Source organism: Symsagittifera roscoffensis, chromosome 2 (genome assembly GCF_963678635.1).
Source record: "Symsagittifera roscoffensis chromosome 2, txSymRosc1.1, whole genome shotgun sequence".
NCBI classification, from domain to species: domain Eukaryota; kingdom Metazoa; phylum Xenacoelomorpha; order Acoela; family Convolutidae; genus Symsagittifera; species Symsagittifera roscoffensis.
In genome coordinates, this window is record NC_087063.1 from 36,223,829 (window position 1) to 36,250,304 (window position 26,476).

The window sequence follows — 26,476 nt, forward strand, 5'->3', positions numbered from 1 at the left end:
TCAAAAAAGTGTCAAGCATAAATTGTTCAAGAAATTTAAAGAGCTATAAGGTCATCTCTTTTTTATATGAAATTCTAAAGCTGAGAGTTTTTTTTTTATTACTGTTTCTTTGCGTTCATTGACTCTTTTCCAACTATATGTTGGCTATGTTTATCAGTTCAAATTGATTTTTGGTTGTTTTTCTTGCTTCTTGGTAAAATTTCGTTTGAGATAAACACTTTACTTTCTATGCAATGCAACGTGTGCTGTCATGAACGCAGGTTAGTGAGTCATTTCAAATGAGCCCTTGGTAAATTATGATTATAAGTATCATTTAACAATCGGAGCGTGGTGTCAGTTTGTGGACTCTATGTTTTTCAACTTCAGTCGCAAATAAAAAGCTCAATTATTTGGTGGCAGTTTTGCAGCGATAGCATTATATCTGGTTTAATTTTGATGCATTTTTTATCTGTTTTTTGGTGGCTATTGTTTAAAGATTGTTCAATCGTCATAGAGCAGATGCTAGAATTTGACTCTTAATCTTTAGGTTGGGTTTCAACTCAGCCAATGCATGCCATTTATTAGTTGAACCTTTTCTTTCCTTTTTAACTTTTTGACTCCTTTTAGATCTAGTTTTTGCCGTTTTCTCGCTGGTGCTTGCGAAGTTACAGCTTCTACTCTATATTAATTATTGGCTTCCTATCGAACTCATAATTTGTTATTGATGAAAAAAAGTTTTACTTTTTTCAGATATGTTAACTGGATTTTCAAAAAAAAATTGCTTGGAATGTCCTTCTCTGGTAAGTTCACTTCACTTCCTTTGTAGAAAGGCAGGCAAACTCCAGTATTGAGCAGCAAAACTATAAAATTCTCAGAAAACGTAAACGGCTTTTAGTTTCGGAAGTGGATTTTGTTTTTCAAGAGTCAATATCATAGTTCAGACTTTTATATAGGTCGTGGTGATGTTTTGTTTTTTTTTTTGCATAGGAAAATTTTTAAAATTTGTTTACGCTCAATTTTTTAATTTTTGGCATTTTGATTTTTTTTTCTGATTAAATTTTGTTGAAAGGCAGCCACAGCAAAAGTGTAATTTTGAACAGCAAACGTTTTAAGATCTCCATAAAAGTGATCGACTTCAAGTTTCGAAAGTGGATCTTAATTTTTATATTTCGTAGCAAGATATAAACTTTATCTATTGATCCATTTTTCTCCACTCGAGCATAGTGTATTAGTGTGACTTTAATTTTTTCCCAACCTAACTTGCAAATAAAAGTCTTTTTCGATCGTAGAGCGTCCGTGGCTGAGAGCGAAGGACGTGAGACTCCAAATCTCGAGGTCGCAGGTGCGATACCGACTCCTTGCAAAGATTTTACTAACTCGAGACTTATTTCTACTTTTTCACTTTTTAGAGTTGCTTTCTTGTCGAGTTATCGCTAGTGCTATCTTAAATTGTTCTTGAAAATCAAAGAGCTTTAATGCCATATTTTTTGTTCTTTGAAATTAGAAAGTTTTTTCTTCGAAGTTTTTTCCTGTTTCTTTGAGATCATTGACTATTTTCCAACTGTCTGTTGGCGATGTTTAAACTGAAAAAGCGCAAACATTTCACAAAAACTCAGAAACTGAAAAAATTTTCGAATCTATTGTCAATTTCAAACTAAGTAGAACAAATCACAAAAGCGTAAACATCTTTGAATGTTGAAAAACTGAAATTGATTTACGCCTTTTTTTAAACAAACTGTTGGCTATATGTAGCTTATATTCAACAATGTTCAAAACGTTTTATAAGAATTTGCACTTTGCAAAGATTTTCGGTAATTACCATGGGCTCATTTCCCAGTGTCTTAGTTTTTAATGTCGTAGCTTTATTAAATGAATAAATCATTAATTTATCAATTGTTTGCATTAATGATAGGAAGTATCATTATCACTGTAAATTGGAATCTAATACCTCATGGCTGTAATTAACTTGAACTAATTAAATGTTGCATGGAGTGAGCTGTTTCCTCTGAATGTGTATCGATTCTTCCTTATACTTTTTTGCATCAATTTCTTACCAAAGAAACTACAGTAATATAAAAAGTGTTTCATTATAAAATCTCCCGCTAAAATTGAATTTCAGCGAAAGTTGAAATGATGAATAGTCGGTTCGTCGTTCTCTAAAACATTTTGTTTTGGTCTGAAGTTTTTCCGATTTTTCGCTAAACCTGTTTTCCGTAGATAGCGCATCGGTTGATCGACAGAAGTGCTATCATTTCAGGTTATTGTGTTTTTAAGAGTAATGAACGTAGTGAGCACTCTTATATAGGTCTTACTGATTTTTTTTTAGTTTTTTTTTCAATTTCATGCTCAATTTTGATTTTTCGCGGTTTGACTTGTGATTTCTTTTTAAGTTCAGTGCATTTCAATTGGCGCAAACAATTTTTTCTATTGATTCAGTTTTCTTAATTTGGGTTAATTTTATTTAAAAAATGGCAACCTTAAAAGCTACTTTCAATTCAAAAAGCTCCAAATAAAAGTTCAGTGCATTTCCATTGTTAAAAGAAAGGCAAAACCTACTTTCAATTCAAAAAAAGCTCCACATAGAAATTCAGTGCATTTCTATTGTTAAAAGAAAGGCAAATTCTACTATCGAACAGCAAAATTGTAAAGTCACGAAAAACGTGGTCGACTGCTAATTTTGAAAATGGATTTTAATTACCAGATTTCCAAGTGAAATAAAAGTTTTACCTGTTGATCTAGTTTTCTCAAATTGGGTTAATTTTAACAAAAAAAAGTCCATAAAAAATTTTTCTTCAAATTCGAAGAGCTTTAAGGTCATATATTTTTTTCTTCGAAATTCAAAAGTTGAAGATTTTTGAAAAAAAAAGCCAGTTTTTCTTTCAGTTTCCTTGCGTTCATTACTCTTTTGCAAATGTCAGTTGACCAGTTCAAATTTTTTTGGGGATTTTTTTTGGAATATATTTAAAGTTTTGAGATATACTCATCGCATTGAAATTTCATTTTTTATTAAGTTATCGGCTTTTTTTCATATTGCATATGTTATGTTTCTCTAGCTCTGCATTAGATACCTTAAAACAAAACAAAATAATCAACTTCAGGGTTTTGTTTGCTTAAATGTTTTAAATTAGCTTAACTTTTAGCCAATTAGAAAATTTTCAGTAGCTTTATTTTAGTTAGTTTAATATTAATGTAGTGTTTTGTTGTTAATTAGTTTAATTAAGAGTCATGAATGTAATGATTACTTTTTTTATAGGATTTGGTGTTTTTTAAGGAAGAAATCTTAAATTTTGCTCACGCTTAAATTTGATTTTTCGCAATTTGAAGTTTGATTTTTTTAAGTTCACTTTTTCTTCGTTGAAACGAAGGCACACTCCTCTATCGAACAGCAAAATTGAAAACGTCACGAAAAACGAATGGTAAAGGTTTCGAAAGTGTATTTACACAAGCAATGCTTCTGTGATAGTATGAACTCTTTTTTTCCGACCTAAGTCGCAAATATTAGTGTTCATTTTGAAAGTGTTCATTTTGATCAAAAACCAGCTATTAAGTACAGCCAATGGTATGGATATTAACTCTGACTATTATAATACAAATAGTACTTTAGCTTCAAGATGTCATGGATCTGTAGCGTAAAGGTAGGGAAGGAGCCCCACAACAAAATAATAGGGTTCGATTCTGGGCAGATTTGGATGTTTTTAACGAACTTTTTCTTATACTAGTTAAAATACGTTCGTTCTATAAATTGAGGCATGTCAGTTGATAAATTTCTTTTTTTTCAAATTGACTGGTACTGCTAATGCGTCATATATTTGGCATGCGTCACTAAGCAATTATGTAGACTCATAATTGGCGTGCGTCACATAAGAAAATTTGTAGACTCAAAGTTTTACTCATTCAGTTTTTCCCAGTAGCGTTATCAGTCATATGTTTGCTTATGTATGCGAAGTGCAAATTCCCCTGTGTTTAATTTTCAGATTTCAGAGTGTAATAAAAAGTTTTCCTATTGATCCAGTTTTGTCAAATTGGGTAAACTTCAGTACCTTTGCAATCCAAAGAGCTTTTAGGCCGTATATACTATTTAAAATTTGATTTTTTCAAAAACTAAAGTCAGTTGTTTTATTTCCTTGCACTCGTGACTCTTTTCCAACTGTCTGTTGGCTATATTTAATATTTTCAGATAGCTTAATTAGTTTTGGAAAACAGTGGATTTGTTTCATCCTACTTTGCGACTTGCAAATGCGAAGTGCAGCTTATATATTCCTACCTTTCGTTTTCTGACCAATTTTTATGCATTAAAGCCAAATTTTATTTGTCAATTGGAATCATTGACACTGGACATGTTGCTTGTATGAATTTCTCCGAATGTTTTTTTTTCGTATATTTCCTTCGCCTCCTCCTAAAGTTTGGGCTCAAATTAGTGAGACTGTTGTATACGTGCATCAGAATGGCATTCTGAACATCGATTTTTTAAATAATCTAAGAAACTAGTAATCATGATAAAGGTCTAAGTAATTGCAGACAGAATACTTTTATGGCTGTTAATTCGGAGTAAGTGATTAATTTGAATTTATAGTGTTATAGATAAGTTGATAATTAACTTGTTTGCTATTAACCAATATGTAGGTAACTAGGTCTGGCTCAACATTTTTTTTGTGTAGCCTATAGCTGTTTATATTACACTTGCGAAGGAATGTGTTTTAGTACGAGCGTTTTTTTCCAATCTAAGTCCTAAATATTGGTGCCACTTTTGGAGCCATTTTACTGCTTTTTGATAGCATGTGCTTTGACATTCAAATAGTAATAAGTTAACCCAGTTGATGCATTTTTAATTCATCAAATTGACCGAAAAAGGCTATTTTTTTTTCAACAACAACAATCATCAAAAGTAAATTTTCTAACTCAATATATCTCAATATAATTTTTCTAACTCAATATAATTTTTACATAAGGTGGCTTTATGCTTTGCATTTGTTACATGCAAAGTTAGTGTGGATGCCTTCAGTTTGTTTTATTCAAATAATTACTTGAAAAATTGTGTCTGTTTGTATTTGGTGCCAGTTTCGCTGGCAATTTATTAGCATATGTAGCTGCTTTACTCGTGAATTGTGTTTGTTGGTGGTTAAGCGTGCGTGGTTGAGAGGTTAGTGCGTGAGACTTGAAATATCTTGATTGCAGTTGCTAATGTCTGTCGTAGACAATTGTATGACAAGCCTTTTACAAAGAAGCTGTTTATTTCGTCAGGGGATGGCGGTCATTTCTTTCTTTGCTTAGTAGCTATTTGTGCTGTGCTGATTATGGAGTTGTTCAAGGTACGTTCACACGCGGTTGTTCCTTGCTTGTTGATATTTTTACTCCGAACAATTCGATGATATTTAGGTCGATGTTTTGTTCATCTGTTACCAAGCCTTCATTCTTAAGATCAAAAGTCTTTGCTTTGCAAAGCCGTCTGGAAAAAACGCCTTTGAAAAAATTGTTATTGAGAAAGGGATAGAAAAGGAGTTAAAACTCTAGATAATGTCATTATTTTCATTCTACTTGACAATTGTGTTTTAACCAAACTTACTTAGTTTTGGAACTTCTGGTATAATTTTTTTTGGTGTTAATTGATAGGATTATTTTCAATATCCGATCTGGTAGTAGTATGACTGTCAGGAGAGATTGTTTTTTGATGCTCTAGTTGAAATTTTGCAATATCAGCATCCGTCAGATTTTCACATACTTAGAAACACAATGGCAATAATGGAAGTTTGATAGTGTTAATGTTTTGCCTAGGATATCGTTCAGAAGTTGATACGTTTTTTTTAAGACTACTATTGAATTTTTACGTTTATTAAGAGTAATGAACGTAGTGAAGACTTTTACATAGTTCTTGCTGATTTTATTTTCAGGAAAGCCTTAAAATATTGGTGCACTTAGGTAAGTATGCACTTTTTGAGTTCAAATGAAATTCATCTGCTGAAAGTGGCGTAAATAGCATTTTCCAAATATGAACGTGCAAATGGCAGGAAAATTCGTGAACGATTTCTAGTTTCGAAAGTGGAATTTAGTTTGTAGATTTCCAGCGGAATCAAACATTTACCTGTTGATCCAGTTTTCTCTGGTTGGGTTAATATTATCAAAAAAGCGCCCATCATAAATCGTTCTAGAAAATCAAAGAGCTTAAAGGGCATCTATTTTTTCTTTGAACTTCGAAAGTTGAGGTTTTTTCAACAAAGTGTTTTTTTTCTATGTTTACTTGCTTTCATTACTCTTCCAATTTTCGATTGGCTTTGTTTCAATTACCATTTCTTTGGGAATGTTAAATTCTTTTGATGGTTTTCTCAAGATTTCAAATTTAGCAAACTAATTTTTCTAATCTTCAACTTTCTTGTTTTCTAGATTTACGAGTCGTTTGGTTAGTTTTGGTGCATTTAACCATCATTTCGGTCCTGTATTTTAAACAATTTGGTTTTGTGGTGTTCACTAGCATCATATAACTTTTCCAAAAATTAGTTACCATATGCGGCGTTATAAGGAAATGTATATCCTGAAAAACGATTGCTATATATATTTGTTTCAGATTCTGTTCTAGAGGGAAGAAGCAATGTTCAAAAGCTTTTACTAATTCAATAGTTTCGAAACAAAAAAGTTTTCTTGATATATGAACTGAGCCTAACAACTTTGAGATTTGTCTGTAATTTGGTTGGTTAATACTCCATTTGAGAATATATTTTTATGAAATTCTGAAAACATACATTTTCCACAGTATCTTTGGTGAAATTGACGTGTGACATATTAGAGGTACTTGAAGACTTTTTCTGATCTAAACTTTTTTCTTATGAAATTTTTAAGTTAAGTTAATTGCATATAACAACTGATTTCTTAAGCGAGTATACCTTGATCGAAGAGCCTTGTGGATCTGGTTCAGCTTACAACATTTGTTTGTCATTTTTATCACGACACCCCAACCATGAGTGCTTCTGTTTCAGGTTTATAATTGAGTATAAAGACTAATTAACCAGCTTTTATTTTTGTTTGTTTATTGCCATGTTTAGGTTAGACAAAATATCGAGCAGAAAATCTATAGATGTTGTTAATGCGTCAATCGTTTGAATTATGTTTTCAGTGATCTTTTTTTCAGATGCATAATAATCGCTTCACCAAAATTGAATGGTTTGAGTCATTTTGATTAGTGCTATATATTGAAGTTTTTTTTATCAACAAAAACAGTTTTTAACATCCGTTATGTTATGGTCCAAATCAATTACTTCATTACAAAGGTTATTGATTTCGCTAATGTTTGGGTTATTGTGAATCGTGTTCAAAGCATCGCCTCTTTTGTACAAACAATAAACTTGGTTTAACTCTCCCTCTCCCGAAAAAATTTGTCGACATTTTTTTTAAATTTGTCGACCAAATTGATTTTCCGAGCTCTTCCAAAGCACTGAAAAGACCCTGTTTTATTCGAAGTTTTCTGGGCCGCAGGCAAAATTTTGAAAAAAATAGGCCTAAAAAGGCGTTTTTTGGCATTATTGGAAAATTTTGACCAAGTAATCGCGTTTTTTTTTGGCGCGCTCCCTCTCGAAATTAGTAAATATTGGCGCAAAAGGCGCCTGTAGGAAAATTTTAGGGTGAGTCGGCCAAAAATGGATATCTCAAAATAGTACAAAGGGGGTGACCCTTTGGGTCGGCAATGGATCGAATCCCTGAGGGAGATGCGTCCGCCCCCTCCCTAAATCCGCCCCTGTGTCTAACTTTTCTGCTTCACACTTTGTTCTCTCTGATTGATTGATTATGCTTGTTCATTGTCATTGATTTTTTATCCAATTTTGCTCAAAGTTCTATTTTTTCTTTGTTTTATGTTTCTAGTTTTTCTGCTTTGCATTTGACATCAGTTCATTTTTTCTTGAGCTGAGCGAAGCATTTTCGTCTACAACCCATTTCCGTTTTTTCCGTAGCTTCTAAAAGCGCTCAATGTAATTGGAAACTCACCTGTACCATTCACTATCGAAGTAATCGTCTTGCTGATGGTTTTTTCTACTGCAGATTATGTGGATTTTGTCTAATTGCACTTTTGTGTCACTGTCATTTTCGCTAAGTGGACTTCAAAGGAAATCGGTGTTTCAGTAGCCAAGTCTCACCTAAAACTATTTAATAAGTTTATCGCAATAATTAGTCTACTCATCATGTACAGTCTTTAACTTCATGCCTGTGATTGTGTTTTTGACTTCGGTCTGAGATGCATTTTAGTCACTAACCTGCTGATACTTTTACTTATAAGCTTATATTATCTACTATGTCTTGATAAAGAGTAATGAACGTAGAGAGTTTTTTTTTCAGGAAAAGTCCTAAAAGTCTCTAATAACTACAGATGAGCATTCATACATATTGATGCATTTATGATTGCAATTAGGTATATATGAACTTTTTGAGTTCACTTGAAAATCATCTGAAGAAAGTGACGTAAATAGCTCTCTCCAAATACGAACGTGGAAATGGCGCGAAAAACGTGAACTATTTCTAGTTTCGAAAGTGGAATTTAATTGTTAGATTTCCAGCGGAATAAAAACTTTACCTATGGACCCAGTTTTCTCTAGTTAGGTTCATGTTATCAAAAAAATGGCAGTCATTAATTGTTCCAGAAATTCACAGAGCTTAAAGGGCATCTATTTTTTCTTCTTTGAAATACGAAAGTTGAGATTTTTTCAACAAAGTCGGTGTTTTTTTTTTGTTTACTTGCGTTCATTACTCTTTTTCAATCTTCGATTGGCTATGTTAGATAAATATTCGAATTAATTTTTAACGGACTAGAATCTGCCTGAAGAGTTGTCTTTTTCATCATTGTCATGCACATGTGTTCAACAGTTTCATCACTTCTGGCTATGCAAGATTGATGATTGGTCTTTTTTGTGCAATGTAGGTACTCTGAGAACATTTTGACGCCCAACAGACAAGTGCGCACCAGACTCTACTTCACGAGTGAGAGCCACATCCACTCACTCGTGAACATCATCCGCTATGGGGGACTGTTCCCGGATCCGGACAAGGAGTGGGCGGCCGCAGACAAGTACCTGTCCACTGTCACTGAACTTAACTACCTCTCCCATTTAGTTTTTCTTCTATACGAGGATCCAACCAAAGGTTTGCAAAGTGTTTTCATAGGGCGTTTCTCATTTATCCCGGCGGTAGATCGGGGTGGTGATTCTTGATGATTTCGTGTGAGACCAACATTCTTAAAAAATAGTTAAATCTTTTTCTAACTGGTTTTTTGTCTATCTTAGCGAAGTGCTATTTCGCCTCGAGGTGATATTTTTAGCGTTTTGTTTCATTAGTTTTTATAACCACTTTTAGAGAAAAAGGAGACTGAAAGATTACTCAGAAAGGGCCAATTTTTTTTACAAATTAAAGAATTATCATGCTATGTTCGCACGGAATAAAGCACTGTAGCTGAGCACATCTTAAATAAATGACTTTTGAAAATACGACTTTTGCACTGAATAAACTACTTTTTAGGGTATTGGTCTTTTTTTTCAGATCTGAAATCGGAGGAGCGCTACAAATTGGAAGTGCAATTTAGTCCAGGCATCCGATATTGGGAAGAGACCAGTTCGTACCCTATTGGATCCAAGTTCTATCCAAAGTCACCGCCCAATATCCACGTAAGCTAAAGTTGATAATAGTCTTTTTGCCGATGATTTATACGAACATACTGTGATCACTGTGGAAGATAACTTGATGAGTTTTCTGTTGTAATTACAAATTAATATGCGTTCGATTGAGGTCGATTTGCTCTAGATTTGAAATAGATATAAACAGAATCTAAAAGAAAGTAGATTTGATGATGCATGCCAATAATGCATATTGTTTTGTGTAGGAGACCTCTGCGAAAGAGATCCTGAGCTACTCCTCGTCTGCAAAAACGCACACATCGGCTCCAGCGAGCAGTAAGAAACACGCTATACACACCCTTAAAGTGACTCCGGCTGCCGGGTCATCCTCCACTTCAGATCTGACCAACATCCAGCAAAGAGGTCGCCACAGGTCAGTGAGTCAAACCGTTTTTGTGTGCGTTTTTGTCCAGTCTTAAGCGGCTAATTTTTTTCTTAGGTTGATTACTCTTAGTTGTTGCATTCACACTATCACAATCAGTGGTCATCTGCTTGTCTCAAAAAGTATTTGAAAAAGTTGTTTTCTTGAGTTGAGGATCCTCGTTATTCTAAATTATTTAATTCGTTATTTACACTAGCAAACATAGTTTATTAGTAGGCACCTTCTTTTTCCCCAACCTAACTCGCAAGTAAAAGTGTTCATTAAAAGTGATTACTTAATTAGTAGTAATTTTGCTATAATCACGATCTGTAGCATTGGAAATTTCTTAGCATCTGTTCTCAGCTTTATCTTTGGTTAGTGTTTGTGATTTATTAAGCGTCTGTAGCTCATTGCTTAGTGCATGAGACTCGTAATCTCTTAGTCGCAGATGGTATCCGAGACGTAGCCGAATTTTTGCTAATTCGATTCTTATTTCTGCTTTTTTTATTGCCTTTATAGAGCTGCTTTTTGTCGGGTTTTTGCTTGTGTTTGGGAAGCTAAGCTTCGACTCTGTTTATTGTTGTTTTAATTACAATTAGCTTTTGTTGTGCTTGATTTTCACTACAAAAAAAAATCTCTGAAATTTCGCACATTTCGTTTTTTATTCATACGACTGGATATTGAATTGAATTTTTGTTGTGTTCGAAGATCTGTTGAGAACCTGCAACGCAGAAGCAGCAGTGGTAATTCCAACGGCACAACAGTTAGAGTGGGGGCTTCTGATGCTGCGGGGGCGGCTGCGCCACAGAAACCCTCACCAGGGCATGTCAGTAGTGCAAATGCACCGGCTTCAACCTCTACAAAACGAACTGTGACGAAGAACACTACTAGGAAGAAAGATGGCGCCAAGACTGTCGCAGGTCGCAATCTAGCAAGTGAGTAGTATATCATCCTTATTCAACGTTAACTTTTTTCTATTTTGATTGGGTAATAAATTTGAAAAAGGTAATTTAGTATATGATATATTTGGATAACGAACAAACTTGATGCTGTCGTTTTGGGTTTACAGAAAAGGACACATTTAACTTTGCCGGTTGGTAGACAGAATAAATTTTTTGTGTTAGACTGCCTAGATTTATTTACTTGGCCTTACCTGAACTTGACCGTACATCCTGTAGATAGTGCTTTTTAACATCATATGTTACTCCTAACGTGAGCTGTCAATCAATGTAGCCTGTATATTTACCTTTTGACGAAGTTTTAATTTTTTTGAATGTGCGAGTATGTTACTTAGTGCGAATGTACGAATAGGCTGTGGTTATCTCGTATATGGGCTATCCGGCAGTGTTAGCATCAAAAAGAAATAATGCGGACGATTATGTATCGCAAAACACTTTGATACTTCCCTATTTTTTTGCTCCTTTAAGCTCATTTTTTTGATAACTTGTTTTCAGAGCTGTATCACCGTACGCCCCACGCCCACCACTAGATAGAAACATCAACTTTACGGTGTTGCCATTGGTTTTATAGAATTTAATGTCAGTACAAAATGTATTTTACTTGCGTAATTATCTCACATATCAACTTTCATGACAATTGGATAACGTTAAGTTTTAATTTTTGAATCAGGTGGGGGACGGGACGGTAGCAGCGTGATTTTGATATCTTTTGATGCTCGCTATAATTTTTTGACCAAATTGACGGTAGATTACGCTCTCCATTAACCAAAACTATGTTGCGAAATATCTATTGATCCAGCTTTCTAGAATTAGGTCAGTTTATCAAAAAATTTACATCATTAAATATCCTTGAATATTATGAAGCATGTACTTAGTGAATACTCTTATAAATTTCTTCGTGAATTTACAGAGTAATGAACGTAGTGACGTAGTGAATACTCTTGTATAGGTCTTGCTGATTTTTTTCGGTTTTTTTTTCAGGAAAAAGTCTTAGAATTTGTTCACGCTCAATTTTAATTTTTCGCGGTTTGACTTGTGATTTATTTTTATGTTAGTGCATTTCCAATTCCATTTTTTGCAAACTCCACTATCCTACAGCAAAAGAGTAAAGGTCACGAAAAACGTGATCGACTTCTGATTTCGAAAATGGAAATTAATTATCAGATTTCCCAGCGAAATAAAAGTTTTACGTATTGATCCAGTTTTCTCAAATTGGGGTAGTTTTAGCAAAAAATATCCATCATAATTTTTTCTTCAAATTTGAATTTTAAGCCATCTATTTTTTTCTTCGAAATTCAAAAGTTGAAGGCTGTTGAAAAAACAAGTCACTTTCTTAAAGTTTCCTTGCGTGCATTACTCTTTCCAAACTGTTAGTTGGCTATGTTTTTGTTTTTAAGAGTCGATGAATGTTGTTCATACTCTTATATAGGTCATGATGGTTTTTTCTGTCGAGAAAAGACTTAAAATTTGTTCAAGCTCAAATCTAGATTTCTCAAATTGGGTTAATTGCATCAAAAAGGTGTTATTCAAAAATGTTTCTTGAAATTCAAAGAGCTTTAAAGCCATATATTTTTTCTTTGAAGTTTGAAAAACAAGTCAGTATTTTTTTTTCTTGCATTCATTGGCACTTTGCTAGCTGTCTGTTTGCAATGTTTAGATTTATCAGTAGGTTATGGATTTTTCGGAATAATAATTTTCTGGGATCAATTGAGCAATCTCCCCCCCGTAATGACCAATTGAGCGATCTCCCCCCCAGCAAAAACGAATAAACTCTACAAAAAGACGTCAGCAAACGCAAGTAGATGGATGATGTGTTTATAGCACGCAATCAATTGACCGACTGAAGTTTATCTTACATGAGTATCGAGAAAAAATTTGAAAAAAAAAATCGAAATTTATCAAAATTTTTTTTTTTTTTTCAAAGTTTTGTTTATGCGACCATAGCCTCATCGAATAAAGCGACTTACCAGGGTTGGTGCTCTAGCCTTGTATCTGAATTGCAAAAAGGTTCTCCGCAGCACCTTAATATTGTTCGCAAAAACTTTTCGTCATGTAAAGAAAGGAAAAAAGTAGCTTTTTATGGCTGTTTTATTGATTCTTTTTTCAATCCGAATGAAACTTTTGAGCTTTGATATTGTAAATTTTGGCTTTCCACAGTCGTTGGAAAATATGCTATATGATTTCATGTCATTCAAACTATTTTCAAGTGGTTATAAACATATCTCAAGTACCTATTGAGCTATGGGGGGAGATTGCTCAATTGATCCATTTTCTGAATATTGTTCCATTTTTAAGATTTTTGTTTTCTAAATCAATTTAATATTTTGGTTTTTTAAATAGCGCTAGGCTTCGTTTTGCTCCTGTTTAAAGATTTGCTTGCAAAAATATCGTTATAAAACTGAACATTTTAAATTTTTTGATGACACAATGCAAAAGTCACTAAAAAGTGAAAAGTTCAATTTTTCTAAGCTTGTTTTAAAATATTAAATGAAGTGGTTACAACTTTCCATGTTTCAACAGAAATCTTCTAAGGAATAGATTAATAAGCATGGTTTCATGAAGGAGAAGTTTGGATGATATATTAGCCTAATTTGCTTCTGACGAGAGTAACCAAATAAATAGTATGGTAGTTTTGTTCCGACCATTGAAAATGGGGAGGAACTTTGTATTCGGGTGTGTTTTAGTTTTTTACCACGCAAAATCAGGTATCACTAATAATAATCGGACTGAGTTGAGTGATCTATCATATTAAAGCCCTTAAAGTCGAACCACTTCAAAAAAATTTCCCCAGTGTCGAGAAAGACCGGTTTGAAATTTTTGATTTTTCGTCTTATTTCGAGCAAATAAACGAGCGAGCAGTCACATTTTAATTGCTTAAAAGCTTGCAATAGCTTAATTTAAAACGTAAAAATTTAGTTTTACTTGAATAACGCTAGTTTTTTTGCGTATTTTAGCGCCTTTTTGGAATCAAAATTTTCAAAAATTCAAAAGAACTGCAACGTTCGAAAAATGTGTTTTTTATTTTTGTTTCGTTTTTCTACTTATTTTTCTACTAACTTTGTTGAATTGTTTTAATTGTATGGTCGGAACATTCTGTGCTACTTGCACAGCAACCGGTTTTCCGTGTTTTAAGTTGTAATGTTTTGACTGGTTTTTAATACGCACTCTCGGAATCAAATGTATTGTTGTATCGTCATTGCGAAAATTTCTTATTTAGTTCTTTATTCTCCTCTCCGTGTTATCGTTTTGATAGTTTACTTGAAAAGCTAATAATTTGATTCTTGCTGAATTAAAAAAGAAGATTAAATTGTCTATCAAACGTAAACTAATGGATAACACAACTGCTACTTTGGCTAGAAAACGCTCGAGCAGCTGCCACAGGTTGTCCAAATGATTCATCCAAAGGCTCCTCCTCGGGTGCTGTAAGTAGTAGCAGAGGCAGCGGAGCCTCCAAAGCCGCCAGCAGCAGTCAGTGTGCTGTGAATAAAGTGTACCGTGAGTAATAATTCTGTCCTGTCCTATTACTACTACACCTAATCTTCATTCCCTTTCCATCGATCGCCACGACCGATTCAACTATCAACCTGTCTACTATGCATGTATGAATCTGCAAATCTAGAGCTAAACCGTTCAGTCTGGGTGCAATAACTGTTTAAACACTCGTAGCGACTACTGAGTAAAAATATATAAATGATTAAGTTTCAATAAGCAAGAATGAGTAAATCAGAAAATAACAACGATTTTTTTTTCATTTTCGCTACCAACGACTTGTTTCACTATGAAACTTGGTAACACTGTTTGGACCAGTTGCTGAAACAACTCGAAATAATTTCAGTGGGAAGTTTCATTCCGCTAAAACAGGCGACCCTAATTGACATAATGCAGCAATTCTTCGAACGGTTAATGAACGGGGCGATTTTTAACTTATTTAGGTTGTGTCGTGTGGTTTTCGGTTGAGTGCAGGAAAGCCAAAAAATTTGTTCAAGAGTGTCAATCTATTATGTATTTAAATATGGGCTGCACTATCTTGCCATGTTTAAGCTTTTTCAACGTAATATTTTTGCATGTTTAATAAAAGAACTTTTTCACGTTTAAGCTATAGCGTATATTGCAATAGTTAAGAATTTTTTTTTGATGTTTGAGTTTGAATTTAGTGGTGATTTCACCGAGTTTAAAATTAACAGCCCAATAATGGGGTTCTGTCAGGCTTCCCCAAGGGGTTGCGAATTTGGCCCCAAATTATGAATGCCCAAATCATTTTAGTGTACGAGATACGACGAGCTTTGTGCAAAAGTTTTCAGAAAACTTAAATTACAAAATAATTAACAAAACTTGAAGTTCGCAACCATATACTTGGAAACAGAGTACTATCAAGGATTGCGAATCTTGCCTCCATGCAATTTTCAGAATTTTAAAATATTTTTTTATCAAATTTTGAAATTCCTAACCCTGTAGTTGGTTGGTATCAGAGTACTCTGCGAATCTTGGCTCCAGTTATGACTGCTCGATTTCTCTCGGTTTTCAAGCAATGACGTTTGTTGTGATTTTTTCAAAAAAAAATGCACAATTTTAAATCAGTTTTTTTTTCAAATATTCAAATTCCAAGCTCCGTTGTTGGGGAGCTATCAGATTACTCTCAGGGGTTTTGTATCTTGCGTCCAGTTTTGAACGCTCAAATCCTTGAAGTTTTCGAGATATGTTGTTTTTCGTGGTTTAAAAAAATATGATTGTTTCAAAAAAATAATTAAAAGAAATTATATTAAAGCTTGCAAAAGTTAAATAAATCAACTCAGTAATTGGGTGCTGCCAGGTTATTCTCAGGAATTCCAAGTCTGGCCTCAAAATATGACTTTTCAGATTCTTTTACCTACCAAGATGTGACGTTTTTTAAGATTATTTTAAACTCTTTTCACATAGCTTAGATATAAAAAACTTTAAAAAGTTGATATTATCAACTCTATGATGTTAGAATCTGTCAGGGTACTCTCAGACTTTACAAATCGTGACTGATGAAATCATTTTAGTTGCGAAGACTTGACGTGCGAGATTTGGTTTTTTCGAGATGACGAAAAATAGGAACTGAAAAATATACAAAATATCAAATTACCAGCCATGTAATTGGGTGCTGTCAGAGTACACTAAAAGCCTACAGATGTGGTTTCCATGAGTTGTCAAAAGTTCGAAGCACCGGAGGTGCGTTACACGCTAGTTATGTATTGAAATTCGTGCTTCACTATCTCGCCGTGTTTAAGATTTTTCAACGTAATATTTTGCATGTTTACTGAAAGAGTTTTTCACGTTTAAGCTATAGCGTATATTGCAATGGTTAAGATTTTTTTCCCATTTTCTTGTTTAAATTAAATTTTGATTTCCCAAAGTTTGAAATAAGCAACCCAATAGTGAGATGCTGTCAGGTTTCCCCGGTTGTCGCGATTTTGGCCTCCATATATGAATAACCAAATCCTTTTAGGTTACGAGATACGGAAATTTCTAGATAACTTAATTCTTAAAATTTTCTGAAAACTTGAAATTCTCAACCCTGCAGTTGGGAGCTGTCAGGGTACTCTCAGGGGTTGGGAATCGTGCCTCCAAATCTCATTTCTCAAATCCTTGTAGTGTTCGAGAAATGACGTTTTTTATGATTTTTTCAAAAATTTTCAATAAACTTAGATTTAAAAAAGTTTAAAACTTCTCAATCCTGTAGTTGGAAACTGCGAGGGTACTTTCAGGAGTTGCAAATCTCAAGAGGGTACTCTCAGGAGTTTCCCTGAATATGACTGCTGAAAACCTTGTAGTTTTTGAGTTTGACGTTTTTTTTGTGATTTAAAAAAAAAATTTATCAGAAAACTTAAATTGAAGTTTTCTTCAATTTTTGGATTTCCCAACTCTGTTGTGGGGGCTGTCAGAGTATTTTCAGGTTCTAAGGGGTTACGAATTATGACTGCTCTAATCTTGCTTGTAGTTATTAAGTCTAAAAGAACATCAGTCTAAGTCGTGATGTTTTTCATTTGTTTCATAAACAGGTCCTTCAAAGTCAAAAGAAAAGGCAAGGCTAACCTGTTACTGTGCAAGTAGCACAGAATATTCCGACCATTGTCTTTTTTCTCTCTAAGTGGTGTGATAAAATTATCTGACATTAATCTATAATTTAATGCATATTCACAGTCATAGTAATATAGGCTAAGTGTTAAAAAAATATCTGCAAAAATTATCTTAAAAAAATCTGATTTTTTATGTTTTTTGTTCCCAAAATGGCGCTAGAAACTCAAAAACTAATTTAACTTGCTTAAAACTAAATTTTCAAGGCTTAATTTAATCATAGATAAGCTGTTGTTAGTTTGCTTGCTCCTCGCTGGCTTTATTCGCTTATAGTTGAAATAAAAATTGAAATAAAAAACTAAAACACGCCCGAATACTAAGTTCCTCAACATTTTTCAAACTAATCGGTAAGAAAAAGCAGAATAAATTGTGATGTTTATCCAGGAAAACTAACAAAGTCTACTAAATTGGTTTCTTAACCTGTTGTATGCAAAAAGTTTTCAAAGCAATTAAAATATTTGCCCTGAGATTTTTTCTTAAACTTAAATAAAACTAGAAGTAAGTTCACTTGTAAATTAACAGGCCTACAAGTTATACAGATAGGCAGCACAAGTTAGATAGGCACACAAGGCAGTCTATCCATCGATACCATTATTTTAAAATCGGAGTAGTTTTCGAGAATAACTAAAGTTTTAGCAAAAAAAAGTTGAGAAAAATTCGAAAGCAAATCAAAAAAATTTAAATAAAAAACTCAATAACATGCATTTTCATTATGCATTTTTTTTTAATCAAACAGGAGTTTTAGTTTAACATGCCATGCAAGGCATTTAATTTTAAAATTAGCAATTGAGCAAATCTTACGAAGCGAAAAAAAGCCGAGTCTTTGTGCAGGCACCGGTTGAGCCGAAAAAAATATATGATAAACATTTTTTATAATTTTTAGAGTTATTTTTGAGTTTATTTTGTTGTCTGCGAGACTATGGTGTAATTTTTTCTATGACGCTCAAAAAAGTGGTTGTTTGTAGTCAATGTGAACTTGTTTTCGTTTTCTAACTGTCTGCTTTTTGTTTTTATATTGTTTTGCTTTAAAAAGTCATAGAATCATGCCTCACCGATTTCTGTCAAATTTATAGAACTTAATACGTATTAAGTATTAGAACGAAGTGAGTTTTCAATTATTCTGGGCGTGTTGTCATGAAAATCCATACGCTTAAGATTAAATTATGGCGGTTTGATTTCTTTTAAAAGAAATTACGCTCTCCAAAAACTAGTAAAAATATAGCGAAAAACCTCAATCAGTTTAATTGTCATGTGTTATTACCCAGCGCAATTTAATTACAAAAAAATTCTAGAAATGCATGGATCCTTAGCATCAAATAGTTTTTCTGTGAATTAGCTTTCAGTTTTCTCTTTCTATATATTCTATGTATATTTAAATGCGGGCTTCACTGTCTCCGCATTGTTGAGCTTCTTCAACGTTTTAATTAATTTTGAGAAGAATTTGACGTTAAAGCTATATCGCATATAGTAGTGCTTAATAATTTTTCTTTTTTAAATTTGAATTCTGCAATTTTTTCACCAATTTCGAAATTTGTAACCCGATGGAGGGATGGTATCAGAGTTTTCCTGGGGTTGCAAGTATTTACTCGAAATATGAATATACAAATCTTTTTACTTTACGAGGTACGACGATTTTTGTGATGGTTTCAAAAAGTTTCAGAAAAATTTGATTTTTAAAACTTCACTAACTTAGAAGTTGACAACCTTGTAGTTGGGTGCTGTCAGTGTTTCTCAGTTTTACCAAATCTCGTCACCAAATGTGGTTGCCCACAGGCTTATTGGTTCTAAGTTGTTATGTTTTTTTGCGAATTTTTTAAGTTTAAAGAACTTTGATTATGCTTGCTTTTAGCAAGCGTTATCAAACCGGAATATAATTTTTTTCGGATTAACAACTTGTTTAACATAATCACTTGTATCTTGATCAAGTCGAATTCAATCTGTTATGCGTGTCCGGCACTTAACCTGAGAATGAAGAATACGCCTGGGACGGCAAAGGTCGTGGGCTCGAATCTGACCAGGAGCTTTTTCAAACTGGAAATATTCCTTTCCAAATAAATGTCGGCATGTAGTTTGTCTGCGTATGTTTATGGCTGAGTTGCCACCTCGTAGAATCAGTTTTTTGTACGCAATTTTTGATTTAAATGATTTTAGTGTTCTGAATTACTACTGCAATTTTTAATTCAACTAGCCTTGCTAAAAACTTTATTCGGTTTAGTTGATTTCGGCGTACAATTTGTTGGCTTAGTGACCTAGTTTGGGGTCCTTTCAAGGTAAGCATAAGTTTTATGCTTTTTTCCGGATCGCACAAAAGGCTGAAATTCTTAGAATAGAAATTATAGCTCAAAGTTTTTCATGACAACAATTATATTTTTGGTTCTACGGGAAATAATTTTAGATTGGTCGGTTTGTTTTTTTTTGAATTTTTATCAATTGCCTTCGATTGTGTTTCTGAGCGTGTTTCCGCAAAGAAAATATGATTCCAGTTAACATTTTGAATTTTCAAGTTGTTGTTTTTTGAATTTTTTTTCTACTTTTTTTTGGACTTGTCTTTCTTTTCCTGTCTGCTAGCTTGCACTGCTATATTTATGTTGTATCGCAAGTGGTGCAAAGTTTTCAAAATTCTGTTTGAAATTTTGAATTCTATAGTGGGTTGATTTGAGGTTACTATCAGTGGTTGCAAATCTTGCTCCAAATTTGACTGCTCGGGCCCTTTTTGTTTCCGAGATCTGATGTTTTATGGTTTTTCAAATTTTGAATTAAAAATTTCCAAATTTGGAATTACCAATCCTGTAATTGAGGGCTGTCAGGGTACTCTCAGAAGTTGCAGATCTTGCTTCCAAGTTTGAATTCTCAAATTATCTTAGTTTAAGGGGTATGCCGTTTTTTATGATTTTTCAAAAATTTGAGGCACCGAGGTGCGTGACACGTTAGTCTCTTTTGTAGTTGCGTTTGCTTGCTGATAGAAAATTAGATTTAGCATGCTGAAGTCTCGTGGAGTAGAAGTCGATCAGCAATAATTATCTGTAACTCTTTGAATACCTGATCTAACATGATTGATATAGAAATTTGATGAAGGCAACTCGGATGAAACTTATGTACAACTGAAATTCAATGGCAACGGAAATAAACATCGGTTATGTAAAAGCGAAGAGTTGCATGCTGCTTGACAGAAGCCTCGCTTTTGCTATAATCACAGGCTTTTGACCCTCAGAAATTTCATCACAGAGAAATATGAAATTCTCTTTTGTGGTTCCTGAAGTTGACCAAGGGCACGGAAGCTATACCCGACAAGAACCGACCAGCTCGTTTGTTGACTTTGTCCCTCCTGAATAAATATTTTTAATGGGTATAAACTATTATATAAAAAATAGAAATCTCGCCAGTCAAAACTCGAGCAAAGAAAGATGTCGGTTTTGAAACTTAGTTCTGTCTGATTGCAAAATTTAGAAAAATGTACAGATATTTCTCCGTCTGTTTGAAGGTTTCATTTGCCTAGTTCGAGTTTTCAAGTGAGTTTTATAGAATCAAAGGGCTAGAAAATGGCTCGATTGTACCTATTTTTGTTATATTTTGGCTTTTAAAATATGAAATATGGCGCTGTTTTTTTGTAAATGTTTACGCTGTTGTTCTTTACGCTGTGTATCACAATTGATGCAAAGCTCCGCTTAACTCTGTGTTGCAAGTCATATTGGTTGTTCTTGTAATTTTTAAATTTACCATCTCTGATTTTGGATATATTTCAAAAGTTAATCTATCTATCTATCTATCTATCTATACTATATTTAAATGCGAGTGACAGCTATCTCTCATGTTTAAGCATAATAATTTTGCATGTTTACCGAAAGAATTTTTTCATGTTTAAGCTATAGCATATATTGCAATGCTTAAGAAAATTTTTCTTTTAGTTTTTAGCAAGGTCATTTATTTGTCAGTATTTTTTCCGAGGCCAAATTAAGTCTGTCTGTTTGTATACCTGCTTTTTAAATTAATTTGATTATGTCTGTCTACCCGTCGCCTAATTTTTTAATTTTCATCTATTATCTATCTATCTATTATATATTTAAATGCGGGCTTCACTATCTAGCCATGTTTAAGCTTTTTCAACGTATTATTTTTGCATGTGTTGCAACCCCCAGGGTACTCGAGGGATTGTTAATCTTGCCTCAACTTCTCACTTCTCAAATCCTTGTAGTTTTCGAGATATGCCGTTTTTTATGATTTTTTCAAAACTTAGATTTTAGAAAAATCCAAAAAAATGAAGATCTCAATCCTGTTGTTGGATATTGTGAGGGTACTCTCTGGGGTTGCGAATCTTGCCTTTGATTATGGCTGCGCAAATCGTTGTGGTTTTCGAGATATGGTTTTTTTTGGATTTTTTCAAAATTTTTCAGAAAAATTACATATAAAAAATTTCACAAAACTTGAAATTACCATCTCTGTGGTGATGCTCTGTCAGGTTACTCTCAGGAGTTAAGAATTTTATCTCCCAATAGAACTGCGAATTTTGCCTCCAAATAGGACTGCTCAAAATCTTGCAGTTTTCCAGATATGACCTTTTTGTGATTTTTTCAAAAAAATTTTCATGAAATTTAATTTAATTTTTTTTGAAAGTTCGAAATTCTTAACCCGTAGTTGGGGGGGGGGGTTGTCAGAGTAATCTCAGGGGTCGCAAATTTGACCTCCAATTAAAAATGCCCAAATCATTTTTGTATAAGAGATACGACGAATTTTGTGATTTTATGAAATTTTCGGAAAACTCAAATTACAAAATATTTTACTAAAGTGAAATTCCCAACCTTGTAGTTGTGTACTTTCAAAGATTGCAAATATTGCCATCAAAGAAGATGGCTTAAATTTTGGTAGTTTTCGAGGTACCCCTTTTACAAAACTTAAGGTGAAGTTTCTCAAAATTTTAATTTCCCAACATTGTAGTTGGGTACTGTAAGAGTACTCTCAGGAGTTGTAAATCTTGCGTCCAAACGCGACTGCTCAATTGCTTTCAGTTTCCCAGATGTGCTGTTTCTTAATACTTTTTATACTTAGATATAAAAATGCCACAATTTTTTATGGTTTCAAAATTTGAATTAAAAAATCGAATGAAAATTTTTTAAAATTTGAAGTTACTCTCAGGAGTTGCAAATCTTGCTTTCAAATGCGACTGCTCAATTTCTTTCAGTTGCCCAGATGTGACGTTTTTTAGTTCATTTTAAATTTTTTGAAGAACTTGCATAAAACTTAAAAAAAATTTTTTTGGTTCTTCAAAATTTGTATAAAAAACTTGAATAAAAAACTTTGCAATTACGAACCCTGTAATTGGGTGCTGTCAGAGTACACTCAAATAAGTTTTTTTTGAGTTGTTGAAAATTCGAAGCACCGGAGGTGCGGTACACGCTAGTTTGACTTAAATGGTTTTGGCTTAAAATATATCGGCTAGTGACCTTATAATACATCGTTTGAATGAAAAGATATTTTCATGTTATGGTTTTTTTTAGGAGGGAAACATACAAAATCTCTGGATAAAAACCTCCAACTTTTATAGCTTAAAATTTTTATGGGACAATTTTATTCTCGGCTCTACAAGTTTACAGTTTTTTAAGAAACAGTTTTGTTTATGGCTCGGTAAAACTTTCTGAATGCTATAGTTATTTAATGCTGGCAATTATGTTTATTGACATGATTTCCTCAAAGTCGACATTATTCGAGATAATGTTTTAAGGTTTAATTTTTTGCAATTACAATTTTTTTTCGAATTAGTGGTTTTCATCTCATTTTCTGTTCGAAAGCATAGAATGCTCAGTTTGTGTTGTATCGCAAGGGGCGGCCGGAAGCTCCGCTTCGCTTCTGTTTTTATGAAAAAATTTCTGCATATGATTTAAAGATTAATAATAGAAATTGTAGGACGTTTTATATGCATTCAACGTTGTGCTTTTTTATAGCCCCTACAATGGTTTGTTTCAAAATCGGTAAGTTAGTGAGTCATTGGAAAAGGTGCTGCATTTGTAATGCTTATACGTTTCAGTATCACCATTTTTGCGTTTTGGCTATTCAGAGTCACATATTACGAGCTGAGATTTAAAAGTTTTAATGTATCTTTAGTTTACTTTAGTTTGGCTCCATATGAAAATGGACTCAACTGCAACCCCAACTGATTTTAAAACATTTATATAATTACATAAACAATTCATTCATAAAAAGTAATTGGTATTTGATTTCCAAGCCCGCTCGAAAGAAAATGATATCAAACTGTTCGTGTCAGGGCGAAGCCCTGAATACCCCGACTGCCTTTTAAATTCAATGGAGTAGTGTTCGTTTAAACAAATTTACGAATTTTACGAAAAATGATCACAAATGAAACATCTTATTAAATTTGAGGCAAGGATAACCACAATTTCGGCTGATATAAAACAAATATATCAACCATTGCTTATAAAAAAAGTCGAAATTTGTCTGGAGAAAATACATATCGAGCAAAAATATTCCGTCGTTTTCTTCGAAAGTCGGAACAATAAGTGAATTCGCGGTTTGATTTTTGGCGATATGACTTTCATATTTTGCCGTTTGACTTTTGATTTGGCATTCAACTTTATTTCTGAGTGTAATTCAAAATAAGTAATTTGATGAAAAGAAGGAAAATTACGCTCGCCCATATTCGAACTGCAAATGGCGCGCGAAAAATCATAATGTTTTTTACTCGGAAGTACATTTTTACGCTTGCGATTAGCAAGCGTTATCAAATCGGAATATAAACTTCTTTTTTTTCGGTTTAACAACTTGTTTCACAGAGTCACTTGGTCTCGTTTCATAATGAATTCAAATTTTTAAGCGTCTCCGGCATATATAGTATCTCCGCCAATGTATCTAATAGAAAAGATCTTTGAAATTGAACGAGTTTTCAGTGATATAAGAATTATTTGAAGTTGACGTTGAAAAATGTTCAGAAAAATCTTTCGTTACCTTCGTTAGCACTTTTAATTGACACAATTCCTTCTGTCTGTCGGCGATAATTTCAGCTATTGATGTAGTGCTGAAAACTTTATTGCATTTGAAGTTTTGATATAAAGCAATGGTTGCAAATTGGTACTTGCAGATGCAAGATATACAATAAAAAATGGATATTTATGCGCAAACAAATCATACGCATATGAGTCTCATACGCGCAGCATGTTTTTCTAAGTGCTTCGTATAATACATTGTTTGCACAAGCGAGCTTCACTTTTAATGCGAGTCAGTACTTTCACTTGTTAGAACCAATTTTTGGCGTTTTTTCGTTTGTTTTTGCGAAGTGCGGCTTTGTCTCTATGTTATAAATATAGCTATTTTATGCTATAAAAAAAACTTTTTTAAATTAAAACTGATTTAGGTTTTTTTTAATTTTCGCAGAGTTTTGGCAAATGCCTGCTTCTCAAATGCCTGCTTCTTTTAATATATATATTTGAAATTGGCATGAAAACGCTTTTGGGGCAAGTTGAAAAGATAGTTTTGGTGTTAATTTGCACAAAGTTTTTGGTTGTGCGTTTGTTTTGTATATTATTTTTTGTTTTTGCGTTTCACTATGACATTTTTTCCTTCAAGCTGATTTTGCTGCTTGACTGTTTGACTTCCGGTTTCTATTGCAGCTTGCTTAGCAATTTCATTCTTCAGTAAGTTTTAAATTCTGCTTCCCAACATCGGAAGTGGTTTCTGAGGCTCCCAATGAAATAATGAATTGGCGGTTATTTTTATCTATGGCAATTCTACAAGTTTCTTGTCAATGAAAGTTTTGCGGTAATATAACTAATTTCATGATAATATTTGAAAAAAATCAACTAATTCATTTGCTTTGAATTCTGGAAGCCCATTATCGCTTTTTAGCTGTCTGGTGGAGATATTTTTAATTTTTGTTTTGTTCATCTGCACAAAAGTTCCCGTCCTTTCTCGAGCAACTGTTTTTACAAAAATTGATTGTTTCTTGCTTGAAAATTATTTTAAAGCATGTAAATCATGTAACGGTAAACTTGTCTGAGTTGTATGAGAAAAGTATTCGATATTTTGTCTCCAGATAAAAAAATGAATGGTTTGCGCTAGTATTCCATTGGGCGGCGTCTGAAAAATGATTTTTTTTTTTCGTTTCTGTTCATTTAACCCATTTTTTCGTTCCTTGTTGTTGATTTATGAAGGCTACGAAAAGGTTGTTAAATAATACTCTTTTTCATTTATCATAGAGTTTCTGGTGAAATCGATAGGGACTAACATAGTTCTGCGAACCAACTTGGGGTTAAGTGTTCAGTAGATGGTTGATGTAGTAGCTCATAACTGATTGTGGTGTGAAAAAAGTGGCGTGTGTTTCAGCCTTTTTGTCTGGAAACGTGAATTCGGGCAGTGCTCCCAATCTGAGCTCAATATACCAAGAGAAAATGAGGAGAGAGAACATGCTGCCCACGGGTAAGGATTAAACCATACATGCACAACACAAACTATGGAAAAGACGTGGTTTGATGTAAAAAAAAAACATGCAAACATTTAACATTTCATATTAACCGAACTAATTCAAAAGAGCAATCTGCCAGTTGTTTACTGCCCGAGATAAAATCTGCCTGAAAAATTAGCTTTTTAATGCAATTTTTTTTTTGAAATAAACTATTTGCTTTTGTTAATTAATTTTGTCTGTCCGAGTTGTTGTAGCTCTGTATATATAGTTTCCGAGTTTCTCATTGAAAAATTGACAGAATGAAAAGGGAAAAGATTTGGTTAAAAAGTTGGAAAGTAGGTTGGAAAGAAATTGGAGAAATTGGAAAGAGAAATCGCCAATTCTGAACAATTTTTGCATGCAAATTTAATTTTAGTTGACCTTGAGACACTTTTCTTCTGAAAAAAGCAGCTTTTGCCTGCAAAATTGGCTCAAATAGATGATTTTTAAAATTAATATTGTCTGCAACTCTACGTGAAAACTCTCAGAGACATGAGTTTCAGCAAAAAGAGGTTAATTCGATTGAAGTATAGGTTTACGAGTGTTTCAAAGTTCGCTCATCTGTCGATTGTTTAAGCGAATTAGTCTAAGTAAATGTATTTAGCCATTTTTTATTGAACGCCTGTTTCAGCAATAATAACTTCCAAGCTACTCAAAGACTTCTGCCCCGTGGAAGTTCTACACAATAATCTCAACGTTGGTCAGCTAGAGAGGTTTCTTGACCACGTGACTGAAAATAGAGAGGGAGTGAAGACGCCGCCCATGTTCCCCCACTCACAAGTGGGTATCGTAGCAGGGGGCAGGTCAGAGACGATAATCGAAGAAACGGACTCTAAAATTAGAGAGTTCTGTGGCGGGGAACACGAAGAAACCACGAAAGTAAATCCAAGTCCCCTGCCCAAATTAAACTGATCTATGGGAAATTAGTTGTCAAATTTGTATTCTGTTTCGTATCAAATTATGAATTAACTTTATTTTGCGAATA

The 26,476-nt window shown here is 33.5% G+C and overlaps 2 protein-coding genes across 9 annotated transcripts in view; one reads left to right on the forward strand and one right to left on the reverse strand.

Annotated features, from left to right (window-relative positions):
* Window positions 1–8,121, reverse strand: part of LOC134839014 (uncharacterized) — a 335,027-nt gene extending 326,906 nt beyond the window's left edge. For both annotated transcript variants that reach the window (XM_063854404.1, XM_063854403.1), the window contains exon 1: window positions 8,106–8,121. The gene's annotated coding sequence lies outside the window, so the exon portion shown is untranslated. The remainder of the gene's footprint in view (window positions 1–8,105) is intronic.
* LOC134839013 (inositol hexakisphosphate and diphosphoinositol-pentakisphosphate kinase 2-like) overlaps window positions 1–26,476 on the forward strand; it is a 40,003-nt gene extending 13,527 nt beyond the window's left edge. For 3 of the 7 annotated variants that reach the window (XM_063854393.1, XM_063854400.1, XM_063854399.1), the window contains 8 exons: window positions 8,879–9,099; window positions 9,493–9,617; window positions 9,833–9,999; window positions 10,696–10,922; window positions 14,304–14,441; window positions 22,982–23,008; window positions 25,374–25,466; window positions 26,123–26,476. In XM_063854393.1, coding sequence (XP_063710463.1) covers window positions 8,879–9,099; window positions 9,493–9,617; window positions 9,833–9,999; window positions 10,696–10,922; window positions 14,304–14,441; window positions 22,982–23,008; window positions 25,374–25,466; window positions 26,123–26,403 — 1,279 coding nt within the window. In that variant the 3' untranslated portion in view covers window positions 26,404–26,476. Of the gene's footprint in view, window positions 1–8,878; window positions 9,100–9,492; window positions 9,618–9,832; window positions 10,000–10,695; window positions 10,923–11,056; window positions 11,081–14,303; window positions 14,442–22,981; window positions 23,009–25,373; window positions 25,467–26,122 lie in introns of all 7 variants that reach the window. The other 4 variants (XM_063854396.1, XM_063854394.1, XM_063854395.1 and 1 more) reach the window with 4 other exon arrangements.